Source organism: Maniola jurtina, chromosome Z (genome assembly GCF_905333055.1).
Source record: "Maniola jurtina chromosome Z, ilManJurt1.1, whole genome shotgun sequence".
NCBI lineage: Eukaryota > Metazoa > Arthropoda > Insecta > Lepidoptera > Nymphalidae > Maniola > Maniola jurtina.
Genome location: NC_060058.1, coordinates 16,412,055 through 16,437,098, shown reverse-complemented (window position 1 = coordinate 16,437,098; position 25,044 = coordinate 16,412,055). Strand labels below are relative to the sequence as shown.

The following is a 25,044-nucleotide window of genomic DNA, read 5'->3' as shown; positions in this document are numbered from 1 at the left end:
TTGCAAATCACAATTTTTTTTGACACAGACAGACTGACAGATACGAAAATTGTAAAAAAAGTTGTTTTGGGGTCAATATCGACATTTATGTTTCCTCCGATTAAAATTTTCTTTATATATTTAAGTGATATATATATACAGAAATCGTCCAGTTACAGTTTTATTTTAAGTTGATTGTAACATATAATAATGCTTGTACCTAGTGTAATATACATATGAATTATTGTATTTATTGAAGTAACGATTGGAAATAAGGGCTTTATTTATTTACGCCTGATCAAAAACGTTCTGTTTACTAAGCTACTATACTGATCGCGAGCAATTTATTCTTATCCATTGAGGAGTTCCGTTCTCCGTCTTCGAAGATATTCATCAGATTTTCACCAAATTTATACGAGACCATCTCTGAAGTATGACCTACCTTACAAAAAAAGAATCATTAAAATAGATTCATAATTGGCGGAGGAATTATTAAAAACACTTGCAGTCGAATTCAGAAAAAGGAGCAAAATGGTGTCAAAGCGTCTACTTCAGTTGGTGTGGAGAACCCCTCTATTTCTGAGGGGACTCACTTCCTAACCGTCAAGGGTTCAAATCCTAGACGTCATAGGAAATGAACCCTTCGACCTTCATGCCAGCGGACTTAGGCTTTTGCTTAGACTCCGCTGTGCATGGTAACTGTGTAGACTCGGACACCCGAAGTATCTGTCTTGGAGGTGGTATATATACTCATCGACCAAAAAACTTTCATAGCGCGATGTAGAACTTTTCCAATTTAATACACTTTCTAACGCTTAAAACACATTTTTTTCTTAATCAAGGGACGCTTTATATTGTTTCTATGCATTATGAATAGTTATATGGAAATTTAAAATTAAAACAGCGTAGTAATTTATTAAAATTGTGATTTGTTAGTGTCCGTGACGTCAGAGCAGCAGTCACACGCCTTTGAGAACATTATGCATTAAAAATCTATGAGGCGCGCCGGTCGACTGTGGTTTTGTGGCACTAAATGTAACAAAAATAACTGTATATTCTATTAGTTTAATAAATATAAATAAATAAATAAAAAATACAGGTTTTCTCACGATGTTTTCGTTTACCTGAATGCTGTAAAACATATCTATGGCTGTAAAGAATTGCATTTCTAAATCCTGGTGATCCCTCGGGGTTTTTAAAGGGTCATCCGTAGGTATATATGTTTTTACGAAATTTGGTACAGAAATACCTTGTATACCGGGGACAGGTATTTCTGTAATTAGGCACCTATAATTACTGTACGTAAGTACCTAATTGGCCAATTTTGTCTTGGAAAATCAAAAGTTCCCACTGGATTTTTTAAACCTAAATCCACACGGGCGATCCATCCATATAATACGCGACACGTCGAGATGGCATTTGGGATATGATGCGGGGAGACGCCCCGCACACCTGTCACAGGGTGTTCCCGGCCCGATTGCCGACCTGTCTCGAACAAAGTATATGTAGTTAAGTGGGTAGGTACATACCATAGTGTAGAAGGCGGCAGCGTAGCAGCCTTTGCGGAGGCTTCGCCAACAGCAGCATGATTGAATTATGGGCATTTTCGATCCTAGGCTCCTCCTGTGAACAATATAGAGATGGAATCTATTTAAATATGTCTTAAATAGTGTAGTAAGTATGTATGGAATTTATACTTGTATATGTGAACTGTTACTAAAAACAGTTCACGACCTAACAAGCCGTCGAGGCTTCGACGTCACTGGCAGCAGGCGTCAAATGTAGCCTATTTTTCACGTCACCATAGCTGCATAGCATAGCCTTCCTACTTAAAATTATAAACGCGATGTACCTATGTTATGTATGTACTTACTTATGGATGTTTGTTACTCTTTCACGCAAAAACTACTGGACGGATTTGGCTTTTTGGAATGGAGATAGATTATACCCTGGATTAACATACAGGCTACTTTTTATCCCGGAAAATCAGTGAGTTCCCACGGGATTTTTAAAAACCTAAATCCACGTGGGCGAAGCTGCGGGCATCGTCTAGTATTATAATAATATTTGTCATATCGTCGATTCAGTTCAATTTTTTCACTCTAGTTCTACCTATACTCTGTCATATTCTCTATTACTCTGGCAACCTGGCGAGGCGTAGCCTAGTCACCAGTATTTTGTACTTATAGATACCTACGTGTTCACAGCAAGTTTCAACATTCCCGAAATTTTTAGGTGTCCGTACCTCAAAATCAAAAAAGTAACCCTTACAAGATTACATCGTTGTCTGTCTGTACATCAGCCCGTCTGCCGTGTCTGTCAAGAACACCTATACCCTATAGGCTATAGGGTAGGTACTTCCCGTTGACCTAGAATCATGAAAGGCAGGTAAGTAGATCTTATAGCACAAGTAAAGGAAAAATCCGAAAACCGTGAATTTGTGGTTACGTCATCAAAAAAAATATTTAAAAGTGTTTCAATTTTCAAAATAAGATAACTATACCAAGTGGGGTGGCATACGAAAGGGCTTTACCTGTACATTCTATAGCAGATTTTTACTTATTTATATGCATAATTGGTTTTTGTTTATCGTGCAAAATGATGAAAAAAATACCCGAGTACGGAACCCTCGATGCGCGAGGCTGACTCGCACATGGTCGGTTTTTTTTTCAAATCAAAGAAACCATTCACTGTAGGTAGGTAGGTATAGGTACTTATGTGATTGGTTTCTGAAAAGTTTTCCAATTTTAAAGTTTAATTAGGTCCCTATTTAATGTTTTATTTATATTGTGAACCGTCCTTCAGTCGTTGTATTTATTTGTGCTAGCTGATGCCCCGCGACTTCGTCTGCGTGGATTTAGATTTTCAATAATCCCTTGGGAACTTGATTTTTCGCGATAAAAAGTATCCTATGCCAGTCTCCAGGAGTTTAACGATATCCATGTACAGATCAATCCGTTTCCACGTTGCGGCGTGATTGAAGGACAAACCAATACCTAAACCCTTAAAAAAACACACTCGCATAATATGGGTAGTGATTCAGTGGTCTCAATGTAAAACCTCCCAAAGTGAAACAAACTCATTTGCAGTAAAGTTGGGTAGGCTTTATGTGAGGGTTTGGGTTTGGGTACATAATATTGTTCATTGTATTTTCATTATATTATTAAGTAGGTATGTAGGTACCTAAGCAGTGCCTAGGTATTAGAAGTAAAACGTAGGCTGTGGCGTAGACGTACGCATTCAAGGTCAAACATCTATCTAAGCAGTTTATAAAATACGTGTCGCCTAGCATTTAGTGGTTTCTTCTGTATATATACCTATCGCTAGCTTACTAGGTGGGTACCCATATTATAAATGCGGAAATATGTTTGTTTATAGGTTTTTGGTTTATTGGTTTGTTGATTTGTCCTTCAATCACGACACAACGAAGCAAAGGATCGACGTGATTTTCACATGAGTATGGTTATAGACCTACAGCGACATAGGCTACTTTTTATCCCGGAAAATCAAAGGGTTCCCACGTGAGGTTTGAAAATCTAAATCCTCGAGGTTTATTGGGAAGTTCTGGCTCGGAACAGAAATATTACATCCAAAATGTAATGTTCTTAATTATAAACGGAACCCTAAAAGAGCAAGGCCTGACTCACACTTGACCAGTTTTTTTTACTACGGAGATCTAAACGCGTTTTACTATAACCTAACAAGTGTAAATTAAAAATTTATAACACCCCCGACAATGTATCTGAGTTTTCCAAAACATCATTTTCAAATAAATAATTATGTATCTAGGCAACGTCCATCTTGACAGCTTGACATTTGTCAATTGATATAATATTATGAACCTAACGGTTATCTAACCTTCTTTTCTACAAGAAAACTAGAAAAGAGCTGATAACTCTTAAACGGCTGAACCAATTTTTCTGGATTATAGCTAAGAACACTCTCGATCAAGCCACCTTTCAAACAAAAAAAAGTACATTGAAAACGGGTCATTCGTTTAGGCGCTACGATGCCACAGACAGATACACAGATACACAGACACACAGATACACAGATACACACGTCAAACTTATAACACCCCTCTTTTTGGGTCGGGGGTTAAAAATGATGAATGATTTCGGTCGCATTTTGAGTCCAATATTTTTCAGGCAGTGAACTAGGTAGGTACGATGTTGTGGGCTAAGACTCAGACCTGCTAAAAGATTCGCTAACTCAGTGTCTAACACTGAATGATAGCCACCGAGGTTGGTTGGTTCTACATTGCTGCTTTACTGGGTGATATTAAAATATTGTTTCGTAAAAAATCCTCAATGGATTAAGAAATGAGCGCGGTTGCTATAATTAATTGTTCGACACTGAGTTAGCGAATTACCCGCTGGGCGCGTTTGTACCCTCGTTGCTTTATTTTTAGATTTACGCAATGAATTATCACATTATTATCTCACAAATACAACAATTGACCGTCAAAAGGACGCGGATGAGTAAAAATTGATTCGGCACTCCGAAAATAAACACGCTATTGCTAGTGAAAAAAATGTTTTTTTTTTTTGCTCGGTCACGGTTCAAAAATCAAGATTCACTCCTGATTTTGACGCAAAATAATCGCTCTTGTATATATACCTACCTGATGAAGAGTGAAGCATAATTTGGCATTTCAAGGTCAAAGGTAAAGCCTTTAGTAGAGTAAAGCTAATTAATTATCTAACAATTCTGCCCATCAAAAGGAGTACAATACTTTGAATAAATGATTTTGAGTTTCAGTTTGAAATAATAAATACATACATGATAAAATGCCTCTCCTATTTTTGTAGGGGGTGTCTCTACCACCTATTATGAAGGTTATAATATGAATACGTAGATATATAGAATACCTACCTATTAATATAACCTACATTATACATTATAGCCGGGTCAGACCAAGAATAAGCTAAGTTAGTTAAGCTTACCTCTCTTAGCTAAGTTAATTTGTGCATACTTGTGAACAGACCGCACAATGACCGCAAACTATATAAACTAAGCTATGTAAACTAACTAAAATTATGTGAAGCCAAGTTAGTTATGTAACCCGATCCAAAACTACGCGAGCTAAGCTACTAAGCCCCTCCCGCAAACCCTGACCCGAAAGGGTTGCACATCCACTCACAACACCGATTTGGCTTTCAAATTCAGGAATTTGTTGATCCGTCCCTTGAATAATCGCATATTGAAATAATTCCTAGTTTTCTCATGGCGAGCTTAGCTTTACTATCTTAGCTTAGGTTTGACATAGTTTAGGTGTTGGTCTGCAACCGACCTACATGTTATCAGAGCCTTCCGAAGTCTGACAATTTTGTATAACGGCCGCGGTTTCAAATCTCAAGTGTAAATTAAACATTTATAACACCCCCGAAAAGTGAAGGTTACAGTAGCTAGAAAAGAGCTGATAATTTTCAAACGGCTCAACCGATTTTCTTGAATTCTAGCTAAGAACACTCTCGATCAAGCCGCCTTTCAAACAAAAAAATATAATTAAAATCGGTTCATTGGTTTAGGAGCTACGATGCCACACACAGATACACAGATACACACGTCAAACTTATAACACCCTTCTTTTTGGGTCGGGGGTTAAAAATCAAATTAGGTACTCATATACGCGACAGATCGAGATGGAAATCGGGGTGGGTACGTCCAGCACACGGGCACAGCCCCCGCGCTAACCCGGTCCGGGATAGCGAGGGTAACGTTATATAAACCCCGATAGCCATCTCCATTTTCGCGCACTATACCTTACGGTTGTCAATTATTGTGTAACTAGCTGATGCCCGCAGCTTCGCCCGCGCGGATTTAGGTTTCTAAACATCCCGTAGGAACTTTTGATTTCCCAGGACAAAAGTAGCCTATCAGTAATAGCCCGTCGCCAGGATGGAACGTGTTTCTATACCACGTAAAAACATTAAAGGTGCCCACGCACTCGAACTGCGCGTCGCGTCAGCGCCCCGCACGATATTCGTCACCGCGTACGTCATTGCCGCGCGTCGCGGCTGGAGAGAACTGCAGCGGAACCTGCCCCGCACGATATTCTCTCCAGCCGCGACGCGCGTACGTCACTGCCGCGCGGCGCGGCTGGAGAATATCGTGCGGGGCGCTGACGCGACGCGCAGTTCAGTTCGAGTACGTGGGCACCTTTAAACGGATGATCCTTGAAAATCCCGAGCGATCCCTGGCGATCCGCCAGGATTTAGGAATGCAATTGCTTACAGCATCAGGATCGAGGAGTTGGAATCCAATTTTTTTACGAAACAATGTCGCACAGTTCCTCTATCGATTTAAAATAAATACGCAAATCGGTTCAGAAATCTGGGAGAGTTCGGTGTACATAAGTAGAAAACCACAACTCCCTTTTTGAAAGTAGGTTAAAAAAGTAGCCTATGTCCCTGGTCAGTCCTCTACTTGTCTGTGAAAATCCCGTTAAAATTGGTTCAGCCGTTCCGAAGATTAGCCCGTTTAAACAGACAGACAGACAGACGGACAGACAGACAAAAATTTTAAAAACGTCTGATTCAGTCCAAATAACCATATGAGCTTAAATATGAGGTAGTTATTTCGAAATTACAGACAGATACTTCAATTTTATTTATTAGTAAGTATAGATTTGTAAGGTAATGCGATACCTAATAGTTAATAACAAGTGTAAATTAAAAATTTATAACACCCCCGACAAGTGAAGGTTACAGTAACTAGAAAAGACCTGATAACTTTCAAACGGCTGAACCGATTTTCTTGGATTATAGCTAAGAACACTCTCGATCAAACCACCTTTCAAACATAAAAAACTAAATTAAAATCGATTCAGTCGTTTAGGCGCTACGATGCCACAGACAGATACACAGATACACACGTCAAACTTATAACACCCCTCTTTTTGGGTCCCGACCCAAAAAGAGGGAGGGACCCGGGTTAAAAATCTGGTAGTAGTCGTGTAAATTTTACTTTTCGCATGTAGTTCTCGCCTCTATTATTATTATCTTGGCAGTTATAATCGAACGTCATTGCTATCAGAGTTTGCTCAGTGCTAATGTGGCTCCGCTGCACTTTAGATAACGTAATTTCATATTATGTAACCATTTGACGCAGCTCGAAGATATTATAAAACTTCAGACAGGCAAAGCTCATACCACAGTGTTTTATCCCCGACCCAAAAAGAGGGGTTTTACAAGTCTACGTGTACATCTGTGTATCTGTCTGTGGCATCGTAGCTCCTAAACTAATGAACCGATTTTAATTTAGTTTTTTTGTTTGAAAGGTGGCTTAATCGAGAGTGTTCTTAGCTTTAATCCAAGAAAATCGGTTCAACCGTTTGAAAGTTATCAGCTCTTTTCTAGTTATTACTATAACCTTCACTTGTCGGGGGTGTTATAAATTTTAATTTACACATGTATAACTTAAAATCAAAAATACCCCCGACACAAAAACCTTTATAAGAAAACTAGAAAAGAGCTGATAACTTTCAAACGGCTGAACCGATATTCTTCGATTATAGCTAAGAACACTTTCGATCAAGCCACCTTTCGAACAAAAAAAACTAAATTAAAATCGGCCCATTTGTTTAGGAGCTACGATGCCACAGACAAATACACAGATACACACGTCAAACTTATAACACCCTTCTTTTTTAACCCCCGACCGGTTTAACTTGTAGGTATTAGTAGTAAGTAGGTATTTTGTGATGTTTGGCACAGTAGCACCTACTAGCCTACTCCTTCGAACTCATTCGTCGATGTCGAATTCAGGATCGCGAGAGTTTCCTCACTCTAGTTCACTCTTCCAGGGTCACAAAGGTCAATAAATACAATACTTACTTAACATAATGAACAACGGTACCTTTGTATAAATAATTTGACTTTGACTTCGACTGAGATTGAGAAGAAGAAAACAGAACGGTCTCGATGTTCTATGTCCATTAATCAATGTAGGCACAATACCGTGCACGGGTCGAACGAGCATTCCTACAGAGCAATATTGAGCACAGGTTTTCACGATGTGTATAATTAATAGTGTGCGGCGAAGCATGCAAGGAATGGCTGCTCATTCGTGTGATTTAGGTATTCGTAAAGGCGCCGACACACTCAACCCACAACGGGAACACTGAAGTTGAGATCACTTTTCTTTTTATTCTAATAAGGTGGATAATTTCCTTAGGATAGGTAGTATTCTTACTCCATATTTTTATCGATTCCTTATTATTCCAGGCTGACTTTTGTATGTTTGTCTTTTGAAACGGAACCCTAAAAATGAATGAATATGAGTTTAAACCAGTAAGCATTTATCCGGACGAAGTCACGGGTAAAGCTAACTTATAAAATAGCGAAGCAATTAGTTTTAATGGATCGATAGCAATCACACTAGACGCTTTGTTAGCACAATCGATCCTACTATGAATTTACATTCGGACATTTCGAATGCGATGGATCGAGGTGAAATAATCACAGTTTAGCAATCATTCAGCTGGCTAAACTCTTAAATACATCACCGGCTAGGGTTGTCAACTTTTTTAAAGTAATTAAGTAGGTATATTTGATTCCAAACTTTACAAAGCAAAAAAACCGGAGATCTGTGGGGAATATCAGTAAAAATAATTAACAATATTATTGATATTATTGCGCCATATCTAGCCTTAATTTTTAATGAGTCTGTGGATACAGGCGCTTTTCCAGATCTCATGAAATGTAGTAAATTGATACCTCTTTTTAAATCGGGTAGCAAAAGTGACCCAAACAATTACAGGCCAATTTCAATTTTGCCAACACTGAGCAAGATATTTGAGAAAATCATGCTCAACCAACTGCTTCAGCATTTCAATTTAAATAAGCTACTCCATTCTGAACAGTATGGCTTCACTAAAGGTCGATCAACAACCGACGCGGCCGCAATGCTGTTAAAGCATATATTCAATGCGTGGGAGGGGTCACAGAATGCCATTGGTATTTTCTGTGATTTATCCAAGGCATTTGATTGCGTTGAGCACGAGACTCTTTTAGTTAAATTGAGCCACTATGGAATCAAAGACACTGCGCTTGGTCTCATTGCGTCCTATCTTAGTGATCGTATTCAAACAGTATGTGTGAATGATGTGAAGTCATCCGGATCAGCCTCACTAATGGGTGTTCCTCAAGGCTCTATTCTAGGTCCTTTCATGTTCTTAGTATACATAAACGATTTACCATATGTAGTCCAAAATATTTGCGATATCGTACTATTTGCTGACGATACGTCTTTGATTTTTAAAGTCGATAGAAATAAGGACAATTTTGACGATATAAATGGTGCCATATCTCAGGTAACTCACTGGTTTACTGTAAATAATCTACTTTTAAATGCAAAAAAAACTAAGTGTATTGAATTCGCACTGCCCAATACCAAGAACACAAGTAACATTAATTTAATGATAAATAATGATATTTTGAAAATAGAAGAGACTACTACATTTTTGGGGATAACCTTAGATGCGAAGCTGCAATGGGGCACCCATATATCAACTCTTGCTGGCAAACTAAGCTCTGCTGCTTACGCGGTTAGAAAGATTCGACAATTAACTGACGTGGAGACCGCAAAGATAGTATATTTTGCTTATTTTCATAGTATTATGTCTTATGGAATCTTAATATGGGGTAGAGCGGCAGATATTGGGAGAATTTTTGTATTACAAAAAAGGGCAATACGCGCAATTTATAACTTAAAACCACGCGATTCACTTCGAGAAAAATTTAAGGAAATAGGTATCCTTACCGTAGCCTCTCAATATATTTACAACAACATAATTTTTGTAAGACAAAATATTCTTAGTTACAAGAAGGTTGGCGATCTACACAACAGGCTGACTAGACACCGTAACAGGCTTGCGACTCCTACACTCCGTCTCAGGAAGGTCCAAAAGTCATTTGTGGGAATGGGTATAATCTTCTATAACAAAATTCCTCAGACAATTTTGGACTTGCCTTTACACAGGTTCAAAAAATCTATTAAAAATATGCTCTTGAGAAAAGCATATTATACTATCGAAGATTATGTAAATGATAAAAAAGCGTGGATTTGAACTTCGGTTCGCTCCAGCAATGCGCAGGACTTCAATTGCTTTTATACATGGCATAATATTGTATATCAAATCTTTGAAAAGAGCAACCGCCGAGTTTCTTGCTGGTTCTTCTCGGTAGGAAAGGCATTCCGAACCAGTGGTAGATGCTTTTGACGATTCGAAAGAACTTGTAAAAGTCTAATTGAATAAAAACATTTTGAATTTGAATTTGAATTTGAATTTGAAATTCAAAAATGGTAAATAATATAACACCTTCATATTTATAGGTACTTTATATTTCAAGTTTTAAAACGGGTTTTTTTATACTACGTGCATAATGCATATTGTATAAAGTACTTAACAATTTTTCGTGATTTGATGACATTGACAAACTAATCTGATTTCAAACTAAAATAGATAAGGAGTTCATTTTTAGCGTTCCGTACCCAAAGGGTGCCAAATAATATGGAATCCTATTAGAATATTAAACCCTAAATCTGTCAGCGGTTGAATTTTTGTATCTCACGAATCATAATAAGTAGATATTTGACATTGCAAAAAATATTTATTGTATTTCTATTGGCGCTATAACAACAAATAATATGTAATTTCAAAATGACCGCTATAAAAATAAAACAAAAAGTGCTATAAAAAAACCTATAAATATGAATATAACACCTTCATATTTATAGGTACTTTATATTTCAAGTTTTAAAACGGGTTTTTTTATACTACGTGCATAATGCATATTGTATAAAGTACTTAACAATTTTTCGTGATTTGATGACATTGACAAACTAATCTGATTTCAAACTAAAATAGATAAGGAGTTCATTTTTAGCGTTCCGTACCCAAAGGGTGCCAAATAATATGGAATCCTATTAGAATATTAAACCCTAAATCTGTCAGCGGTTGAATTTTTGTATCTCACGAATCATAATAAGTAGATATTTGACATTGCAAAAAATATTTATTGTATTTCTATTGGCGCTATAACAACAAATAATATGTAATTTCAAAATGACCGCTATAAAAATAAAACAAAAAGTGCTATTTCTTGTACTACAGATATAAAACCCTTCGTGTGCAAGTCAGACTCGCACTTAATCGTTTTTCAATGAAAAATGAGTTCGTTTATCCCCGCTACTTCGTATTCATAACCAAAAAAAGTATTTTAGGGTATTTTTTAAAATTTATGGGTTAGAGATCTTGAAGTAAACAACTATAAAATAGCTTACGTCAAATAGAGCCCATGTTAAATACAATTTTCTATTTGAAAGTACGGTTGGCAACCCTGCCACCTACCGTTATTTACGTGTAAACATTTCACGCACGCTCGAGCCCATCCTATGGGTCAGCACCCTCTATCTAAATGAGAGAGTTTTGTAGCTAGAGCGAGAGAGTCTATCTGATAACTATACTATATCTAGGTGAGTACTTACTTATAATTAAGGGTGTGCCAAGCCTGAGTGAATGCAGCTAATTATTTAAGGTTCAATTGCATAACAGGTGGTTAAACTTTGACGACTAATAAAACAAAATGGATTACATGGATTAGAATTTGCTAACTTTTTACAAAAGAACCGGTTAAGTGTGAGTTGGATCCCGAAAGGTTTCACGCTTGCTAGACGCCTTCTAGAAAGCGCGTTTGACCTTAGGCTGCATAATCACTTGCCTGCAAGTCTGATTGCAGCCAAACGCTAATCTATAAATTAAAATAAAAAGTTTTCAGTCCACGTGTAATTGTTGGGGCTAAAAAATCTAAAAGAAACTGTCAATAATTATTAAAATGAAACAATACTATGAAAAGAAAATGAACAAACAATACAGGCTAAAGACTTAAAACAATACCAGTAATACTACGAGATTCTTCGCGAAAATTGCTTCTTAAGGCTGGCACTCACTGTTGGCATTTAACCTAAAATCAGCATGAAATAGAAACATGATTGGATACAATTTCCGCGATGAAAAAAGAATATCCCGCTTCTGCTCCAAGTATTGTCTAGATTTTTAATTTTAATCGCAAACGGTAGTTAATTTTTCTGTATTTTTTTTATTATGTGGATAATTACAATCCTCAGAAATATCAGGTAATAATTTATTTTTATAACGCTATAATTTGAATTTTTGGTCCGAGGGCGGCACATTGGTTTATTGCTATCTCTTTCTCGGAACACTACAATGAATAAATCTATCCTACTGGGATGTTATGTTTGGTTCTGGACTCTTAAAACACTCGGCACACAGCGCGAACCGGGTTTTAATTGAGGTTCTCTCTATAATGCAAACCTCCAGCTAAGAAAAGATTTTCGGAAATATCACTTAAAAGTGAAGCCAAGCTGGGTCAGCTAATAAAAATATTTTGAATTGATTTTATAATAAAGAGGAAAAATTTTACTGTCGTGCCGTTCAAGAAGTGAGCACTGGCCTTTATATGCTCGAATTACAACACAAAAATATTACTTCACACTCTAAGTGTATAGGCGTAGATGTTAAATTGCAATATCAGAGTGGCACTAAAATAACCATGACAAGAAAAATATTGTAAATGACGCCTTTGTATTCGCTTATAGCTTAGCGAATTCTGTAAATGAAAATAGCATTTTCTTGTTTATTTACTAAAGTATAAGACTTTCAATAAAATTGGAAAAGAATCAGGGTAACCTTGAAGGTTCATTTTGATTGGCCATAACTTTGTCGGTACCACGGAATTCAGAATGTTTATAGAAGTAGTGAAGGAGCATCTGCTCCTTTACTGTTACGAACATTAATGTTTCATTGGTAACACAGATATTATGTTACCAATGAAACATTAATGTTCGTTATTGTAAAAACGGACGTTTTAATTTTTATGAATTTGAATCAGAAGTGCCTGAAAATCGATGATACGGTGTTAGTTCACGAAACTTGTAAACCAAATGAAAATGGACCAGCTTTAGAAAGCTTGGAAATAAAAGTCTGCACTTTTATAGGTCCGTTCCTCCGTCCGGTCCAAAGTTCGAATTGCCTGAAAAGTACTCGAGACTTCGAGTGAACCAATGGTTAGTTTGCAACTACTGCAAAGTTCGCGGATCAGTTATAAATAAAGTTGTAAGTTGAAAGCCAAGTAGCTGCTTGTTATGATTGCCTTCTAGGGGTATGGGTTTAATAAAACTGCCATACCCCTTTTCTTTGGAGACAGTTGTGGTTTCGGTGTTTTAGTGTGTTACCTGTTGTTTTTAACCCCCGACCCAAAAATAAGGGTGTTAGAAGTTTGACATGTGTATCTATGTATCTGTCTGTGGCATCGTAGCTCCTAAACTAATGAACCGATTTTAACCTAGTTTTTTTAGTTTGAAAGGTGGCTTGATCAAGAGTGTTCTTAGCTATAATCCAAGAAGATCGGTTCAGCCGCTTGAAAGTTATCAGCACTTTTCTAGTTACTGTAACCTTTTCTTGTCGCGTCGGGGGTGTTATAAATTTTTAATTTACACTTGTACTTTAGTAGGTATTGTGTCTCCAAAATAAAAGAAAAATAAAATAAAATGGAATACCCCTTCCAAGTTAGTCGCTTCTATCTTAACTGCAACATCTTTTACTACTGCAATCAAAGATTAACTTGCTACGATCGGTAGGATTCTTCGAATCGGCACAAAAAGTAACTGTCATTTTGTATAGCACACCTTTTCCAGCGTATTTGTTAAAGGTCCACTTCAGTGATCTGAACAGACTGTAAAGTAAATGTTTATATTCGGGGCTCTACTCACGCTCAACAAGCCATGGATCCAATATATCCAGCCTGTATCAAATGTAAATGTTTATCTCTACATAGTATAAAATAAAGTCGCTTCCCGCTGTCTGTATGTATGTATGTATGTATGTATGTATGTATGTATGTATGAACGTGTAGATCTTTCAAACTATGCAACGGATTTTGATGCGATTTCCACCTGTAGATAGAGTGATAAAAGAGACAGGTTTATTATGTATGGTTCAATACTATTTTGTTTTAATTTGTTGAAATCATAGATATGTATTCAAATATGAAGAAAATTGTTGAAGGTGTCCGAAGGACAACTGAGGGTTCTAAGAGACCAATGCTCTAACTCTATCATAATTTTTGATATCTTTACATAGTCTATTCTATACTATAATATTATGAAGAGGTAAAGTTTGTAAGTTTGGTTGGTGGGTGTAATCTCTGGAACTAATAAACCGATTTTGAAAATTCTTTCACCAGTAGAAAGCTATTATTCCTGAGTAAATTAAGCGATATTTTATTTTCAAAAGAAATTAGAGATCCCTATGAAAATTGTAATAAGCTACCCGTGTGAAGCCGGGGTGGGTCGCGATCATATAGGTATGTATATTCCGTCCATGAGGGAGGTAGCCTAAGCTCATCAAGGGCGTTAATAGGCAATTATAAACACTTGATAGATCAATTAGTTAGCTATAATATAGGAGAATGGTTATAGGTAGGTTGGTATGCGACTGATGAACCTAATTCTTTGTCAAATCTATGTCAAATACTGTCTTTGGCTGTTTATTCATTATAAAAACTAAGTGAAGTATTAATAATTATTATATTTTTACGGTTCCGTATCTCAAAAGGAAAAACGGAACCCTTACAGAATCACTGTCTATTTATCTGTCCGTCCGTCCGTCGTGTCTGCCAAGAAAACCTATAGGGTACTTCCCGTTGACCTAGAATCATGAAATTTGGCAGGTGAGTAGGTCTTATAGGTCTTAAATATTCAAAGTAAGACAACTATACCAAATGGGGTATCATACTTAGGGCTTGTACATTCTAAAACAGATTTTCATTTATTTTTATGCATAACAGTTTTTGATTTATCGTGCAAAATGTCGGAAAAATGCGCAAGTACGGAACCCTCGGTGCGCGAGTCTGACTCGCACTTGGTCGGTTTTAAGTTACATTTTTAGATCAACAAGCATCGCTGTAAGTACTTAGTGAAAACATAAACCGGGAATTGTACATGTGTATTGTGTAGATAGCAGATTTGTATATTTTCAATAAAAAAAAACAAAATTCAATTTTCGTTTGTATTGGTTAACCGAGTTTTTGTCATTTGTATAGGATTACGTTGTAAAGAGAGCCCCATACGAATATCCTATAGGGTAGATATGTATATACCTATAGTCCGTGGATGGCATATAATATTTAGTTTTAAATAACTAGGTTATGCCCGCGACTACGTCCATTTATAATTTTTTCAAACCTCGTGGGATATTCCTTTCTTTTATTTTGCGTGGTAAAAAGTAACCTACATTGATTTCCAAGATGCAAGCTATCTTTCGCGCGAACTTCGTGAGATCAGTCCAGCGGTTAAGCCTGTCAAAAAGACAAATGAACAAACAGACAGAACTTCGCAAATAATATGTATACCTACCTATTAATATTATTTGTAGCTACGGATAAGAATAATATGGATAGGAAACTGCATGAAGCCCGTAGCACGCGTAGTGTTCACAAAGCGTAGCGCATGCATCGTGCGTAGCTCGTACTACGCTGCAGTATTATGTAGATTGGTGCATCGTCGTAGCTGCTGCGTAGTCCGATGTTTACATACTGCATGCAAGTATGAGAAACACCTCACCAACAACGTAGAGAGTCAAAACGCAAACACAAAAATAATTTGCTTTTAAATGCAAAGAAAACTAAGTTTGTCGAATTCGCATTGCCCAATACTAAGACGGCAAATGATTTTAATTTAATGGTAAATAATGATATGTTGAAAGTAGAAGAAACTACCGTGTTCCTGGGGATAACTTTAGATGCAAAGCTTCAATGGAACGCCCATATATCAACACTTGCTGGTAAACTCAGCTCTGCTGCTTACGCTGTTAGAAAGATTCGACAGATAACTGATGTGGAAACTGCAAAAATTGTATATTTTGCCTATTTTCACAGTATTATGTCTTACGGAATCTTACTATGGGGTAAAGCGGCAGATATTGGAAAAATTTTCGTATTACAAAAAAGGGCAATACGCGCAATCTATAATTTAAAACCGCGCGATTCCCTACGAGAGAAATTTAAGGAAATAGGTATTCTTACAGTAGCTTCTCAATATATTTACGCTAATATAATTTTTGTACGACAAAACATTCATAGTTACAAAAAAATCGGTGATTTCCACGACCGGCAAACTAGAAACCGTAATAGGCTCGCATATCCTACGCTCCGCCTCAGGAAAGTGGGAAAGTCGTTTGTGGGAATGAGTGTAATATTTTATAATAAAATTCCACAATCAATTTTAGACTTGCCTTTACACAAGTTTAAAAAATCTATTAAAAGATGCTCCTGAAAAAAGCTTATTATACAATCGAAGATTATGTAAATGACAAAAATGATTGGATTTGATTCGCTCCAGCAATACACGGCGCTGCGATTGCTTGTATACAGTATGGCATATTATTGTAAATTGTACATTTGAAAAGAGCAACCGCCGAGTTTCTTGCTGGTTCTTCTCGGTAGGAACAGCATTCCGAACCAGTGGTAGATTATTTTGACGATTCGAAAGCACTTGTAAAAGTTTACTTGAATAAAAATGATTTGATTTGATTTGATTTGAACGTAAAAAATTTAATGTTCTTTGACGTATAAAATAAAAAATACTTTAAAACGAATTAGCTCGTCTTGGCTGGGGCACTACCGTGCCGCCTAATACTTTATATTATTAAGAATATAAGTAACACATTTTGAAAATAAAGTCATTTAAACTTACACTAAATATTTTTAAACACGGCATTAACGCTATAGGCGTTATTGTGTGTTTATTCAAAAATGTTATAAGTAAGACAGGTTTTTCGTGCAATAGTTTTACGGAATTGCTATAATTCCACTTTTGACCGCATAATTCCACAAACCCCGGACATAGAAACGCGGAGGCGGGATCCGTTTGCGGTGATCGATTGTCTCAAAGGAAGGTGTGATTGCCGGAAATTATATACAGGGTGGAAACAATAAAGCCGTCCGTGTGAAGATGCATAAGGCTTAATATGAGATTTTACGTCTGAGCTACGTTGATAGAATACGAGCATCAAATTACTTTATCGTTTAAGTAAAATGAACCTTAACGAACTATCGGACGTGTCCGTGCCTGTCACGGTGGCTGTCAGCCACGACAGATAAGCGCGCACAGTCATTTGGAACGCAGTTTGCGAACTCATTCGAGCATTTTCGGCTGACAAAACATTCAGCGAGCAAAGAGTATATTATAATACAGCGGGCCAGGATTCCTGTGACCTGTGAGAAAATGCCCGGACAGAAAGCTTAGCCTCGAGGCTCGTACTACGACTGACTGAAGTCTGTCGGAAACTTGCTTGATATCCCGGAGGAAGATTATTTTTATCGCGGAAATGCAAAGAGTTCCGGAGTTTAAAAAAACCTAAATCCATGTACATGACGCCGCGGCATCATCTATTTGCTACAAAGTTACTCGTAGATTGCATTCCGGAGGCGAACATGAGTACGTAATTACTTTTTATGCCGGAAAATACAAGTTCTTATGGGATTTTTAAAAATCCATGCGGATGAAGTTATGGCATCATTATTAGCGTAACGTAACTGAAGGGTCCCAACGGAACCCGTTGTCTGTCTGTCAGCGGCCTAAGTATATCTCGTTTACCGTAATAGGTAGAGAGTTGAAATTTTCACAGAATATGTATTTCTATTGCCGTTATAACAACAAAAAATAAAAATTTGAAAACGGTCACCATGAAAAGAAGTGTTTTCTTTTATGATGGTACGGAATCCTTCGTGTGAGAGTCCGACTCCCACCTACCTATCGATTTTATTTCACTATGTTTTTTTTTAAATCAAAAGTCAAATAACTTATTCAAAGTAGCTACTATTACACAATCTTTGATTGTCAATTGTTGGATGGTAATAATAAATTACGTAAGTCAAAGTCAAATCATTTATTCAAATTGGGCAATTGTACATGTACAAGTTTTGATTGTCCAGTGTTGACAATGATGTAGTCGTAATAATTAATTACGTAAACTTAAAACTAAAATTGCGAGGGTTCCAAACGTGCCCAGGTCTGAGAAGAGCCCGCAACAAACTCAGCCTAAACTTAAAACTAAACACTAAATCAAGAATGTTCTGAAGTAGGTATAGTACCTACTGTAATTGTCTGAGCAAATGCAACGCAGTGTTCTGTTATGCTAATGCTCTCACAGATTGCAATCAGGCACAAGTTGACAATGCACATTGCAGCCTGACAGTTGACACCTCATCTTAATCCTACTGTAGTTCGCGACAGGTCGACATGGCGATCGGGGTGGGGACACCCACACAACCCCCGCGCTAACACACTACGGGTGCTGTCCCGCAAAAAAAAACGGTCAAGTTTATTCTAGATCAACGGCTAATCTACAGGTTTCTTGATAGACTTAACAGACCGAAAGACAACGAAGTGATCCTACAAGAGTTGCTTTCTTCCTTTTGACCCATTGACCCTGAAAATGCGGAATCAGTTTCTAGTTCTAGTGAATATACGAAATATGGCTGGCCCAGTTTCAATTCGCAATATTCATTGAAAAAAATCAATGAAGTTCATGAAAGAGCTCTTCCGATTTGCTAATTAGAGTTTGCGCGGGGCTCGAGATTGGCCCGACTAGGGTTGCCATGTGGTACCCAAATACAGTACAGTTATTCCTCCATTTTACGTGACTGCGGCGAAGCTTATAATAGGAGTTATGTTTGACCTGTATGTATGTATGTATGTATGTATGTATGTATGTATGTATGTATGTATGGATTAAGTATTTTAACGTCCAAACGCACTTATACTGCGGTGTGCGACGCAACGCAGCGCGGTAATATAGTTAAAGTGCCGGCCACACAGGCCGCGTATGCGTCGCGTAAGCGTAGATGTAGCTCGTACGATTGCGTTTTGTAATGTATGGAACTGTATGAGACATGGCATACCGCTTGCGTGGCGTGAACGTTCGCGTAGACGTAATGCGTGCAGTTATGTCTACGGATTCACGCGCGTCACGTCACGCGCGTGTACGTGCGCGCGTGTCAATCGGCTTTTATACTAGTTGACCCTTCCTTACTACCCATTCCATAGCCAAAATATGGATATGAATGCGTTATACCTAATAGAATTTACCAACTATGTAATTCCTCGTGAAATGTTCTGAATACAATGAAACCCATATTGAAATGCATTTTTTTTAATTTTTTATTATTACATTGAGAAATTTAGCCACGAACCAATTTTTTTTTTTACTGGAATCAAACCTGTTATTAATATAACGAGGAAATGAAAATGTATTGTAATAAGGAAGAAAAAAAAAGCATTGTGTGCTATGTATTATGGCTAAGAATCTACTTTCTACTAAGCTATTATACTGATCGCGATCGATTTGCTGTTACCCGTTGAGGAGTTCCATCCTCTATCTCCGAAACTGTTCATCAAATCTTCACCAAACGTATATCACGCGCGTCGCGCAGCGCAGCGGTGCGTTTCGACCATTATTTAACAAACTTTCATCACTAGAACCGATAATCATGCCAGCGCCAGCGTAGTATGTATGTAGGTATATCCGTTCCTATGCTTGCTCTTTTGAGATGGCAATCGGGGTGGGGACGCCCCGCACATCCACACCTGGTGGGCGAGCTCCCCCCTTGAAAGGGCTAATATTCGGAATGGCTAAACCTATTTTGACGAGACTTTCACAGACAAGTAGAAGATTAACCAAGGAGTAACATAGGCTACATTTTTAACCAACTTTGAAAAATGGAGGAGTTGTGTTTTTCTACCTATGCATGTAGGTACACTGATATCTCCGAGATTTCTCAACTGATTTGCGTATTTTTTTTAATCGATAAAGGAACTTTGAGACATTGTTCCATAAAAAATTTGGATTGAAACTCCTCAATTCTGATGCTGCAGGAGATCTGACCAATCCACGCGGGCGAAGCAGCGGGCACCATCTAGTATCAAATATATCAAGTATATCAAATCTTTGAAAAGAGCAACCACCGAGTTTCTTGCTGGTTCTTTCTCGGTAGGAAAGGCTTTCCAAACCAGTGTAGATGCATTTTTACGATTCAAAAGTACTTGTAAAAGTTTAATTGATTTAAAAAAAAAAATATATTTAAGAAGCTTTCGCTTGGTTGTTCTATTTCACGACGACCGCTCAACCTTGGTTGTAGTAGTTCGTGTACCGATAAGCGCTAACTCATTTGTGTGCGTAACGTAAGCCACGCACACTATAACCACTATAACAATGTGTACATAGGTATGTTTACTCAACATAGCCTAACGGTCTTGGCGAAATAGAACATCTATATTATCAAGATCCAAGATCCGGATGCAGAAGCCAGTTGTAGGTGCTTGAGACGGTAGGTACACATTTTTTTTTATTCCATCAATCCGGTTATTTAATTTGGATGGTATTTTTTATGAAAGTCTCAAAACACTGGTGCGTGGAAGACGGGTGCGACGCTAGTCAATAAAATACATCATATCATTTATTTTATAATAATTAAATTTATGTTTACACTGATGATTATTAAGACCATGTGCTAGATTTCTAATTTTATTGCGTAGATATCAATAATTATCTATAATTAACAAGATTAAGTTGAAAACTAAAACCCGACTGCGATCGTCTTAATAAACACTGAAATATTAGAGTGAAATTGTTTGTATGTCGCTTGGTGTATTTTAGTGTTGTTGTAAATTTATACCCTTGAATTCAGAATTTTCTCCTCTTTTATTTGACATTCCACTCGATACAATAGCAAAAAAATATTTCTGCCGACCCCCACTTTTTTTGATGTAACATCCGTTAGGTCAATTTTTTCATATAAAATATAGCCTATGTCAGCCGGGCCTTTACGTCGTATCAATTGACACCTCATTCGTCAAAATCGGCCCAGTAGTTTAGGTGCTACGGTGTAACACACAGAATCTGGATACAATAACATACATACATACATACATGGACTGCCAAAATCAGTACCCTTCATTTTGGCTTTGCCGCAGTCGGGTAAAAATATACACCGTAATAATAATTATCCTCAGTAAGTAATAAACTAGCAACTAGATGGCGCCGCTCGCAGTTACACGATGACATTAACCAGCTTCTATGTGAGTATAAGTAATTATGGAACTTACAGTTCCTCAAAAATTTGGGACAGTGTTCTCTAACATGCCGACACTAGGAAACGCAAAGGTCAATTTCAGGGTCGGATCTAATTTTTGTAGAAGGTGATGAAGGTCTCCAACACCTTTCAAATCAATATTCTCAATACTGCACCATTATTGTCTAGGACAATGCTATTCACAAACGCAGTATAACGAACGACTGGCGCCATCTGGAATTAAGTTGTTAAATATTATGGATTAGCGAACTGTTCAATTTATTATTTATCTAAATATGCGCATTTTTACATATAATTTATTCTAATAAATAAAATTGGGCTGTCTGTCTGTTATTTCGAAATAACTACCCCATATTAAGCTCATATGGTTATTTGAACGATATCTTTTAAACTTCTATACTAATAAATAAAATTGGAGTGTCTGTCTGTATTTTCGAAATAACTACCTCATATTAAGCTCATATGGTTATTTGAACGATATCATAAATGAATCACACTATTTAAAACTTTTGTCTGTCTGTTTGAATAAGCTAATCTTCGGAACGGTAATAAATAAAATTGGAGTGTCTATCTGTAATTTTGAAATAACTACCTCATGTTAAGCTCATATGGTTATTTGAACTGGTTCGGAACGGAACCCTTCGAGCTATTACTCACTCATCCGATTCGCGTCCGTGAAAATACGCTTAAATTAAAAACTCAGACCGAACTTGAATACCCTCCCCCCCCCCCCCCCCCCTCACCCACCTCATACCCCGATTGCCATCTCTACCTGTCGCGTACCTACTAGAGTTTCGATTTGTTTAAAATAAAATGTAAAGTTCATCACTCGATCATGCTTCTTGTAGTCGATACAAGGATAAAGTTTATTGTGCCTAATGCGACCCCACCCTCTTTGATTAGAAAATAATGTGTTGAGGCTCAGGGGGTGCGACGGTAAGGGCGACCTTCCACTATAAGGACCAAAAAATAGCGTGCTATATAATGAGGAACTGGTGAACAAAGTTGTGATCAACCTAAGCGATTACCATGATCGACTAATTGCCGGCTCACTATCAGTGGTGCTCAGGCACCAGTCTCCTCTCGGAATGCGAAGGGTTTAACGACACTTCACACATAATTTCATACACCTTTGAGAACATTATGGAGAACTCGGCATCAAACGCCAGACCCTCTGATAGGAGGCCGACGTGTTAACCACTAGGCTATCACCGCCTAAGCGATACTAACAATATTTAATCAATGGATTGTCAGCTTTAGCAGTATATTCAAATTATATAGGCACGCGGCGCAAATAGCCCCGTCTAAGCTGTAACGTGTTGAATAGATAGCCGTGGAAGTTTTAATCGAGAAAATGGCTTGAAAATTCCATTACGTTTGATTTAAAAAATCCGTCAAGTGCGAGTCAGACTCGCATTCAAAGGGTTCCGTGAGTTGAGCGTGAGTGGTATAATGTATGTACACTATAGTATATGTATACCCTGATCCTCGGTTCGTCATACCGTGAGCTATAGGAAAGCAAGAGTTAAGCAATATTTAATTGCTTAAACCGCATATTACTCCGAAAAATTAGAGGTGCGTGCGGGATCGAACCCCCGACCTACCGAACAGGAGGCGTGCGTGTTAATCACTGGCTATCACGGCCATGACCTCACCAATGAGTACAACAGAAAGAAATTTAACGCAGACGTGAGTAAACGTTTACAAAACCCATAAAGGCCATTACGATAGGGTCTAAAAGCAAACGGCTTCTATTTACCTAAGTACAAAAATACTCAGTAACCTTAGGACCTCTCATTTCACGCCACATTGGCGACGCAAACGGTGCAAACTCACAGAATTGAATCGAAAGTTTGGGCGATTACTCCAATGTGTGGATTGTAGAGGTCAATAGTTTACGTGAGGTATTTTAAGTTGTTTGTGGTATTTCTGAATTTGTGTGAGAACAGTGGTCTATATGTACAACGTAGTATGTACTACATGATCTATATGTACAATATATACTACGCACTACGTACTAGATCTCGAGGAACGAACACTTTATTCTTAGTAGTAGTTTTTTAGGGTTCCGTACCTCAAAAGGAAAAAGGGACCGTTCTAGGATCACCTTGATGTCTGTCTGTCCGTGCGTCTGTCGTGTCTGTCAAGGAAACCTATAGGGCACTTCCCGTTGATCTAGAATCATGAAATTTGGCAGTTAGGTAGGTCATATAGCACACGTAAAGGATTTTTTTTTAAGATGTCTCAATTTTTTTTTTTAAAGTTAATAATTTAATATCGTTAGCAAACTTAAAACAAACAGTAAATGTAGATTTTACGATTGTAGAAAGTCCCTCTAGGTACTAGTAGTTAATTACTAAGAAATAATTTATTTTTGACTTGGGCAACCATCCCAGTTCTCGGATAAGGATCGGATGCAGTGCGTAAAGAGTCTGAGCGTATACTACAGTTGAGGGTTTCTAAAATTAGAATTTACAGCGCGTACAGTATTGAAGTTTTTTCTCGTAATTACGGTCATTTGCATACATTGTTTTGTTCGTATTTCTGACGCGCCGTCATAAGTTTGTCTTAAAAAAACTAACAGTAATATTTTACCATTTTAACGGTCTTTTGAAGAGATGTTATGGATACGTATCCTGGTGGTACCACAGACAGAGCGGATTATTACATTCTTCTACCTATTTGTATCTATAATTCTGTAGTCTGTACTAATATTATATATCTAATTAAAGAATTTTATTAAGTTTGTATGTGAAGGATACACGTTACAAAACGATAAGAACAACCTTATTATAAATTTGCAGCGTGTTACTAATTTTTTTGGCAATGTTATCAACAAAAAACCCTTTTCACCCCTTTTCAACCCTTTCCGTACACCCCACAACGCTGCAAAATCACACGGTAAGTTATTTTACCTTCTTTAAAAACCCCCTAAAATTTTATCAAGTTACTAATTATTACTTTCGGGACATATCTATGCTTTCGGGTTTTGGCTTTAATGACTGGCCTAACAGCTGAAACTTGTCAGTCGAATAATTTCTTTTTGATGTTTTCTCACTGATCTCTACTAATACAAGTAAGCACGCTGGATTTGTTATTGCCGACCTTTTTTGTAGCGACTTCATTTCCGCCATTTTAGCGCTGACAGCGTTGAACGTCATGTGAGCGCGTACTCAGAATGTGAGACATGAGATATCTGTCAACGTAGTGTCAACACGAAGACCATTTGATACACAGTGTCAATTTTAATTCCCGCTACGCTCAAAAATTAACTATCATAAAAATCAAAAATTACTGACGTTTCATTTTGTGTGGGGTAACTTTTCCAGCGTGCTTGTCAGTTTCAGTGTATTCCTTCAATATCCCCTCCATCCCTTTCGCTTTCGGTTGACACTGCCCTACTTGGGAGCCGACTGTGTCACGGCCACAGCCTACACTAACCAGAGATGCCGTTTCGGAAATCCGACAGCACGGATATTCTCTCGCAAGCCACATCTTATTTTGTGCTCAAACGGCGTAATCCGTTATACTAAGGGCCATGACTAATGATTCACAATTTACATACACGTGCACACACACACACACACATACACACACTTACGACACATTGCATATTAATTGTGTACACATAATTATTGTGTACTTTATTTATTAAAAAAAAAGATATACTTATTTGTTAAAAATGTTTATGTTTGAGATGGAGGACCGTAAGATACAGGATTTTACAAACTTAATTCAGGTTTCCTGGCTTAATGTGAAACGACTTACTTTTAACAATAAATTTTCAGTCCTTCAAGTTTATTTCAAGCAACGAAGCTCATAAAAGTGAATAATTATTATAAATTATTTGTTCTATCACGCCACAAAGATTGAACTGTTTTGGCTG

The 25,044-nt window shown here is 37.4% G+C and overlaps 1 protein-coding gene across 1 annotated transcript in view; it reads right to left on the bottom strand.

Moving 5' to 3' along the window:
• The window catches only part of LOC123880220, a 108,720-nt gene that overhangs the window by 69,276 nt on the left and 14,400 nt on the right, over positions 1–25,044 (bottom strand). The window contains exon 2 of the mRNA XM_045928215.1: positions 1,509–1,602. Coding sequence (XP_045784171.1) covers positions 1,509–1,583 — 75 coding nt within the window. The 5' untranslated portion in view covers positions 1,584–1,602. The remainder of the gene's footprint in view (positions 1–1,508; positions 1,603–25,044) is intronic.